The sequence below is a fragment of the Chenopodium quinoa genome, unplaced genomic scaffold (assembly GCF_001683475.1).
Source record: "Chenopodium quinoa cultivar QQ74 unplaced genomic scaffold, ASM168347v1, whole genome shotgun sequence".
Classification (NCBI taxonomy): domain Eukaryota; kingdom Viridiplantae; phylum Streptophyta; class Magnoliopsida; order Caryophyllales; family Amaranthaceae; genus Chenopodium; species Chenopodium quinoa.
The window spans coordinates 52,303-61,577 of record NW_018742334.1 but is presented as its reverse complement, the minus strand read 5'-3'; the positions used below and the strand labels follow the sequence as shown (position 1 = coordinate 61,577).

Here is a 9,275-nt window from a genome sequence, read left to right as displayed (position 1 = left end):
TGATTAGAATCTTCTATAAGTTTCTAAAATATCTTAATTATCCTTTTTTGAAAAGATAAGATTAAGGAATTTGATTTAAATATAAACTTTCCTTTTTTTAAACTTTCCTTTTTCTAAGTCCTAATTCTATTCGAATTTAAACATGTTCAAAGACAGTCAAATTTTATTTTCGTGCCTCATATTTTTTATCAAATTTTATATGGTTGGATAGATCTTGAAATTATCTTTCCAATGATATATTATAATATCAATTCCGAACTATAACGAAAAAGATATGAAAGGAATACGAAACTCTATCCAAAACTGACACCCTTCCACTATTTCGGCCATATCTTTTTATCTACAAAAGATTTTAATCTGATTCTAATTTCATTGGAAATTATACTTCAAGATTTTTCCAAAGACATATTATATGACTTATTTGGACTTCTAGATCAAAAGATATGATAAAAACAAAATACGCAAAAACTGTTGTCTACGAGTTTTATTTCGATTCGAATTCGGATTCTTTTCTTAATTCTTCGACCCTCTTTTTTTCCTATAATAGAGGTCATATCTCCCCTTTTTCAATCATCAACTCTCATCAAGGTTTACTTGATATTCTCTCTCTCTTTCTAAACCAACCCCTTTGCAAACACAATACCGCATACACAAGACTTAGAAACATCTAGCCAAATTCAAAGTTGCCTTCGCCCTAGACGTGAAAGGTTGATAATTTCTGAGGGTTTGGTCCCAAATCCAGTAAACTTTTTAACTCTTTCCTTCAATCGTTTAATTTAATTCTTTGATTTATTATTTTCATTGAAGTTTACTAACGCGTGTATTTTGTTATTAGAAAGATGTACGAGGCATCAAAGTATGTAATCTTATTGCTCTATTCTTGTAGAAAGCATGTTTATTATTTATTAATTCCTAGTATCATGTTAGGATGTTATTATTGCTTTCTAGTATCATGTTTAGGGTGCCTCTTGTTCTTTCTAATATCATGTTAGTACCATGTTAGGTTAAAAGCTTTGATCTTTAATGTTTAGTGATATTCTAGGATTATTTGTTATTAATCATGTTAGTATCATGCCTAGGATCTTGCTATTATTATTAAGCTTTATTATGCCTTATCATGATTATGATTATATTATGATTATTATTATGATTATGATTATTATTATGTTGCTTGATATTTATATTATTATTATTGCTTGATCACGCCTTTTATGCTTATTTAAAGGGAATTTGTACTTGAAATCACGCTTAATAAGATAATTAATAATTTGGTTTAGGCTAATATGATTTTAATTCAAGTGATCGCCAATAATAGTTTTATTTGTGCATTAATATTCAACCAACATAGATTAAACAGGTTTAGGGTTAACCTAATGTTTTCATGTTAGTCAAAAAGCGCACATGAATACGAGTAGAATAAAGTAGAGGCCTATTTTATAGGGCGGGTCCCTTCTTTTGTAGATTGGACTCGTACCCTTATCCCCGAACCCTATTTGGTTCAAGATCTTATGGAGTTGACGATCTCATGGATCGTGAAGGGGTGTAACCTTCACCTCGTGATTGGTTTACAAGTTCCTAAAACTTGTTGGCGACTCTTTTGCTCTCTTTTCTTTCCCTTTGGACGCCACCATACTTAAATGTATGATCACAGTGGGGTTCAAGCTTGGGGTTATGATGCTTGAAATATTCCCTACAGGAACGTGGGGATACCAACTTCAGCGGGAATAACTACTTCTGAGCCGAAAGCAAGGTTGAAAGGCGACTCCCCAGTAGTTTCCTTTGTTGTCGTTCTATTCGCCCATAATATTTCAGGAATCAAGTCTGCCCACAAGCCCTTGGCATCTTCTACCTTCTTTTTTAGCACAATTAGTATCTGTTTCTTTGTGGCCTCCGCTTGCCCGTTTGACTGCGGGTGACTACGCAAACTTGACTTTGTATATGCTCAGGAAATTCTTAACTGGACCGCAATCGAATTTAGAGCCGTGATCAAATACCATTGCTACCGGTAATCCAAAACGGGTAAATATGTTCTTCCAGATGAACTTCCTTACCTAATTCGCTGTTATTTTTGCTACCGTATCTGCTTCTATCCATTTGGTGAAGTAGTCTATCCTTACTATCAGAAACTTTCTGCTTCCTGTTGCTGATGTGAAAGGTCCGACAATATCCATTCCCCATTGTGCAAACGGGATCGGATTGAGGATTGGTGTCAAGTCGTTTGGCGGTTGGTTTATTGCCGGCCCAAACTTTTGACATTTGTCACATTTCTTTGCATACTATAAAGCATCTGCATTCATTGTTAGCCAATACTAACCTCTTTTCATTGCTTCTAAGGACATTGACCGTCCCCCAGCGTGATTTCAATAGTCTCCTTCGTGTATTTCTTCTATCAGCCTATCTGATTCATAAGCCGTTATGCATCTTCGCAATGGTAATGAGAACCCCCGTTTATACAACATCCCCCTGAACATAACAAACCAAATGCTATATTTCTTAACCTTCTGGGCTTCAATCCTGTCGGTTGGTAGGACGTTGTGCACCTTATAGGCCAATATTTCGTCATACCATTCCCGACCTCCGTCTACACAATTCACCTCTGCTGGAGCTTTTTCTTTATCAATGCTTTTATGTTCCAAAAGTTCCACCATTACAGTGCGCTCCAGATCATTGAAGCTTAAACTTGCCAGCTTTGCCAATGCATCTGCTTGTGTATTCTGAGCTCTCGGGACCAGCTTAATTTCAAAATGTTCCAGATTGGCCGTTATTGCCTTTAACTTGGCTAAGTATGCCATCATTGTTTGCTCTTTGGCCTCATACGTACCATCAAACTGACTTGCTACTAGCTGTGAGTCGGTTGTCAACTCAATCCGTTTTGCCTCAACAACTACACAAAACTGTACTCACGCTAAGGATGCTTCGTATTCGGCTTCATTATTTGAGGCTTTGAATTTAAACTTGATAGCGTATTCGAATATGTCTCCTTACGGGGAGACCATAACAATACCGGCCCCTGAACCAGTTGACGCCGAGGAACCGTCAACAAAGATTTTCCATACCCTGACAACTTCTTCTTCTTCTGTGTAGGATGTTTTAACAATGAAGTCAGACAACGCCAAAGCTTTTATCGACACTCTCGGCTTGTAAACTATCACATACTCCGACAACTCTACCATCCATTTGAGCAATCTTCCAGATGTTTCCATCCTCTGCAAAGACTTCTCTAACGGTTAATTCGTTAGGATTTCAATGGTGTGTGCATCGAAGTATGGTTGCAGCTTTCGTGCGGCTATGACTACCGCATACGCAATTTTTTCCACCAGGGGATATCGCCTCTAGGCCGCATTCAAGACATGGCTCACAAAATAAATAGGCATTTGAGTTTTCTTCCGTTCCACTAGCAGTACTGCCACGACTGTCTTTGGGATGCCGAGATATACAGCTGCAGGCTCTCTCCTTGTTCTGGCCTTTCTATAGTCGGTAGGGACCTTAGATGGTTTTTTACCACCTCCAACGCCTTTGCATGCGCTTCTCCCCAGACGAATGTTTTATTTTGACAGAGAACCACAAAGAACGATAAGGCCTTATCACCTGATTTGCTGATAAACCTTGTCAGCGCCGCCATGCGGCCGTAAGCTTCTGTATGTCTTTTATTGACTTTGGTTGTGGCAAGCTAAGGATAACTTCAATTTTATCTGGGTTTGCATCTATCCCCCTTTTACTAACTATGAATCCCAAAAAGTTCCCCGATCGAACTCCAAAGACACACTTCTCTGGATTTAGTTTCATCCGGTAGTGGCGCAGGGTTTCGAATGTTTCTCTTAGATCTGTAACGTGATCCGTGGCTAGTCGGCTTTTTTACAATAGAATCGTCAACATATACTTCTACGTTCCTCCCTTTCTGATTTGCGAAGACCTTGTCTACTAGCTTTTGATACGTGGCCCCTACATTTCGCAACCCAAATGGCATTACCCTATAACAGAAGACGCCGACATCAGTGATAAAAGCCGCTTTGGTCCTATCGGGCTCGTACTGGCTGACTTGATGATAACCAAAAAACGCATCCATAAAGCTAAGCAGGGCATGGCCGGAAGTTGAGTCTACCAGCCTATCTATCCTGGGCAGCGGATAGCAATCCTTCGGGAAAGCTTTATTTAGATCTGTGAAGTCCACACACATTCTCCATTTTCCTGACGACTTTCTCACCATGACCACATTTGCTAACCATTCTGGATACGTGCAAGGCTCGGCTTGTATGGCCTCAATATTTTCTGTCGAGAAATTCCGCTTCTTCTGCCTAACCGGCCTGGCCTTCATGTCCACATTCAACTTATGTACCATAACGTCTGGGTGGATCCCAGGCATCTCGTCTGCCGAGAAGGCAAACACATCTGCATTTTCTCGTAAAAGTTCCACGAAGTAGCATCGTGTATCGACATCCATATCGGACCCAATTCGTACTACTCTCCCGAGACTCCTGGTTGTAGCTCAATTTTGACGGTTTCCCCTCCCGACGAAGGACGGGGGACCGTCATTGGCCGAGTATCAAAGTTCTCCATTGCCAGGTCGTGTGTGGACGGTGTTCGCTCCCTTTTTTGGGTTATCTGCTGAATGGTGGGTTGCCAGTTTGGTTGCTTTAGAGCTGTTACATAACACTCCCTGGACATTGTCTGACCTCCTCTAATGCGTTCTGTTCTCCCGAGATTTGACACGTACACCATCGTCAGATGATATGTTGAAACCACTCCTTGTATGTCATGAATCAGCGGTCTGCCGACAATAGCGTTGTATGCTAAGGGTACATCGATTATCAAAAATTCTGTCATAACATCTCTGGCTGCCATACCTTCACCAATTCTAACCTACAAAGCGATGCTACCCTCTGGTCTGACTGTGGACCCTTTAAAACCAATGGCTGGATATGACACCAGCGTCAAATACTTCTGGCCTATCCTCATTGCGTCAAATGCCTCTGCGAACAAAATGTTAGCTGAGCTTCCTCCATCGACTAACACGTGCTTGATGTCGGCTACATTAATCGTCAGTATTAGAACCAAAGGATCATCGTTAGGAAAGACTATGCCTTAAACATCTGCTTCCGAGAAAGATACTGAAGGGATTGAGGCTAGCCTGGGTCGCTCCTCTATCCCTAGTGCATTCACTGTATGCCTGTGTTCTGACAGACTCTTTTTCGCCCGTTGACTGAGCCCCATGCACTGGACCGCCGATAATAACCTCTATTGTGATTTTGGGGCCTGATGTGTTACTGCCCTGCCGGTATTCCCCAGCGTGATTACGCCGATAAGTGTCGTCCTGCATGGACGAGTCACCCTGCTTTCGGTACTCGGTTTTCCTGGGTTGTGAAGTTTGCTGCCGGCTTGACCTTGCTTGGTATTGCGATAAGTGCCCTTTTCTGATGAGGTCTTCTATATTTTCCTTCAACTGAGTACATTCTTCGGTGTAATGACCGACATCCCTGTGAAACATGCAATACTTCTTTGCATCTCGACCCTTAGTTATCATCGGTGCCGGTCGACTCCAGTCTTCTTTGTGCTGATTTATTGAATATATAGCGACTCTGGGCGTATTCAACTGTGTGTAACTACTGTACCGGCCTAGACCTTTTGCTGGCCTAACGGTTCTCTGTTGATTTTGCTGTTGCTGTCTGTTCATCCCACCAGCATAAGAGTTAGGTGCAATATTGTCGTTTTGCCTTTGAGAGGGTCCAGGTGATGCTATCTAACTGCTAGTCTTCAATAGCTCCTCACTCTTTATGTATTCATGGGCTTTACCAAATGCCACACCCAAATTCGGGAAAGATTTCCTCGCCATGTATTTCTTGAAGTCATTATCACCTAAGCCACTCATTAAAGCCATCACAACTATTTCTTGTTGTAATTTTGGTATTGTATTGGCCTTGTTGTTGAATCGTCTTATGAAGTCCCTAAGCGACTCATCCTTCCTCTGCTTTACTGCCATAAGCTCTCCAGAAGTTCTTTGTCTAGCGTTGTTGGTGATATATTGGCCGGTAAACAGCTCGACCAAGGTATCAAAGTAGTCAATTGAACCGGGTTCCAAATTAGAAAACCAGTCCGAAGCAGGACCCGTTAACGTTGTTGGAAATACTTTGCACCACACCGCGTCGGTGATGGTATACAACATGTGGCTTTCGAAGGCCGCTACATATCGTTTGGGGTCCCCTTTGCCGTCGAACGTACATGACGACATTTTTATTCTTTCCATTTGCTGGTCAAGTACTTCCTGGGTAAATGTGGATATCCGCGGCCTGACTATAGCTCTGGATATACGTCTTACCGGCCCGTTGCTAACTTCATGCCTGTGAGACCCAGAGTCCCCTATCTGCGTATCATGGGTGGGCTGGCGTTCGTTTGGAATGATTACCTCTCGGCCTTATGGCTGAGGTGGTGGTTGTTGTCCCGCTTGATTAAACTAACTCTCCAGGTTCACAACCACAGGTATTGCCGGTGTGTTCACCCGTGTCCCGGCGACTGTTTTTCTCAGCCTCTTTCCTTTTCTGGGACATTGCTTGCATGACCTTGGCCATTATTTCAAGCTCTTATGGGGTAAACCCTTCCAGGGGGTCTAGTGTGTGCGCCCGGCTCCGCTCGGGCGTTACGGGTGTGTTCCCGGTATTCTTGTGGAGAAGGTGAGTTTCATCTTCCACCGTGATCTTAGGTATGCTGTTCACGGTTTTGTTTGCATTGGCATTAAGAATGTTATAGTCATACTGGCGGTTCTCGATTTCTGGTATCGGTGTTGTGGTTTCATTATTTCCTTCCCTGACTGCCGAAGGTCCTTTGGACGATAGAAGTTATTACTATCCCCTCCTTCTAGCGCCAATTGTTCCGGGTGAGCTCTGGTGCCGATAATCTTCGTGGGTTGGTAAAGGTTTACCGTCCAATTATGCACCTGCACAGTCAACATAGATAAGTTAACCCGGGGGTTATCCGGGACTAACCTCTCCGATGCTAAAGTTAGCAATCTGATGAGAAGAAAGAATGAAGAGAGAGAAAGTGTTTTTAGAGAGAGAGATTGTAACTTTTGATGGATGTTTGCTTGGGTATATATAGAAAGACAATTGTAGACACTCATTTGTGTCTCCCCAAAACCAAACCCAGTGATGAATACCTTTCGCGTCGAACCATAATCGAATGAGGTGAAAGTGTGAAAAGTCAAGTGTTGCGGTTAATTTTTATTAGAAACTCTCTTCTCTCTAATTTTGAAAACAACCTTATGTTATTAAAAATAGCTAATCCAGTTTAGTTTGGTCCGTAGTTGGATGGGGTTCGCAAAGAACTTTCCAACGATATACTATAAGCCAATTCCGATGAATAATGAGGAAGTTATGGATAAAATACTAATTTAGGCCCGGTTAGTTCTTTACATGCGGCCCAATGATCTACAGGAGGGCCCAATATTAATCGTTATTCCTAAAATTATTAGGATTAATTATAATTTTCTAGAATTCTCTAGAAGGTTCTTTTAAATTCTAATAGAGTTAGGATTAATGATTATATTATGATGGATTTTTATTTGGAATAAAATATTATTATTATTTTAATTGTACGATTTTAGCTTCTGTACGGATTCTGTAGATCAAATTTGGTTAAAGATCGGATTCCGCGTGGAAAGCGCGTAAAAGCTAGGCTGTCGCCAAACGACAAGTTTGTCGCCTCGCGACAGAGTGGATTTGCGGCGACAACGTGTAGTTTTATCCCTTATCAAATTTTATGCTTTTCCGGACTATTTTTCTTATAAATAGGGTCCTCGACCTCCGTTTTTCAATCATCAACTCTCATCAAGGCTTACTTGATATTCTCTCTCTCTTTCTAAACCAACCCTTTTTTATAAACACAATGCCGCATACACGAGATCTAGAAGCACCTAGCCAAGTTCGAAGTTGTCTTCGCCCTAGACGTGAAAGAAAGAGGTACGAGGATTCGAAGTAAGTAAATAGCTAACTCCCTATTTAATTTCAATGTAGAAAGCATGTTTAGATTTGTTCCTAGTATCATGTTAGGATGTTATTTATTGCTTTCTAGTATCACGTTTAGGGTGCCTTTTACTCTTTTCTAATATCATGTTATCATGTTAGTATCATGCTAGGTTTAAAGCTTTGATTTTTGATGTTTAGTGACATGCTAGGATTTGTTATTAATCTTGTTAGTATCATGCCTAGGATCTTGCTATTATATTTAAGCTTTATTATGCCTTATTATTATTATGATCATGATTATTATTATGTTGCTTGATATTATTTATATACTATTGCTATTGCTTGATCACGCCTTTTACGTATGTTTTAAAGGGAATTTGTACTTGAAATCATGCTTAATAAGATAATTAATAATTTGGTTTAGGCTAATGTGATTTTAATTCAAGTGATCGCCAATAATATATTTATTTGTGCATTAATATTCAACCAACATAGATTAAACAGGTTTAGGACTAAACCTAATGTTTGCATGTTAGTCAAAAAGCGCACATGAATACGAGTAGAATAAAGTAGAGGCCTATTTTATAGGGCGGGTCCTTTCTTTTGTAGATTGGATTCGTACCCTCATCCCCGAACCCTATTTGGTTCAAGATCTTATGGAGTTGACGATCTCATGGATCGTTAAGGGATGTAACCTTCACCTCGTGAACGGTTTACAAGTTCCTAAAACTTGTTGGCGACTCTTTTGCTCTCTTTTCCTTCCCTTTGGACGCCACCATACTTAAATGTATGATCACAGTGGGGTTCAAGCTTGGGGTTATGATGCTTGAAATATTCCCTACAACAACCAAGCTGGTGCCACCTATAATGATAGGTGGCAAACCGACCTTGTAGGCAGCAGGCTCCTACGTGGTCCAGAGTAGCTCTCCACGTGGCCGAGAGGAAGGCCGTTATGGAAGTTGAGCTGACATGCTAGTTAATAGATGCTTAGAGGCATAATATAGTATTACCGTCTAATTAACACATCTTACCGGTATCCTCCCGTACAGACATGCATCCAGCTTTTAGCTTTATTATCTCTACCAATGTAGCCTAGCAGAAACTACAAGTACGTAGCACTCCAGAAAATACCACACCAAGCAAAAGAGGTAATGCAGCACTGAACAAAGCTCGGAATTCAGAATTCCAGATTAAATTAAGCATGCTATTAGAGTAATCAGACAAAACATGCACAAAATAGATTATTGCTGCAAGGGCTTGGTAATTCATTACGATAAACGAGTTGGCCACTTAAGAAAAACTTAATGATAAAAAAGCAGG

General features: G+C 40.7%; 2 protein-coding genes across 2 annotated transcripts; both read right to left on the bottom strand.

Annotated features, from left to right (window-relative positions):
- Positions 1 to 4,860: 4,860 nt before the first annotated feature.
- On the bottom strand, positions 4,861 to 5,521 carry LOC110693183. Its single transcript, XM_021870314.1, has 2 exons — positions 5,110 to 5,521; positions 4,861 to 5,027 (listed from the first exon to the last, which is right to left on the bottom strand). The coding sequence occupies exons 1-2, from the start codon at positions 5,519 to 5,521 to the stop codon at positions 4,861 to 4,863; spliced, it is 579 nt and encodes a 192-aa protein (XP_021726006.1).
- A 216-nt stretch (positions 5,522 to 5,737) lies between these two features.
- On the bottom strand, positions 5,738 to 6,226 carry LOC110693175. Its single transcript, XM_021870304.1, has one exon. The coding sequence runs from the start codon at positions 6,224 to 6,226 to the stop codon at positions 5,738 to 5,740; it is 489 nt and encodes a 162-aa protein (XP_021725996.1).
- Positions 6,227 to 9,275: the final 3,049 nt, after the last annotated feature.

What these genes read in the sequence shown, in the direction of transcription:
- LOC110693175 (XM_021870304.1), bottom strand. Translation starts at nt 6,226, where the DNA reads ATGTCGTCATGTACGTTCGACGGCAAAGGGGACCCCAAACGATATGTA.
- LOC110693183 (XM_021870314.1), bottom strand. Translation starts at nt 5,521, where the DNA reads ATGATAACTAAGGGTCGAGATGCAAAGAAGTATTGCATGTTTCACAGG. An exon ending in GGCTAGCCTCAATCCCTTCA is followed by an intron (nt 5,028 to 5,109) that starts GTATCTTTCTCG and finishes CGATTAATGTAG; the next exon opens with CCGACATCAAGCACGTGTTA.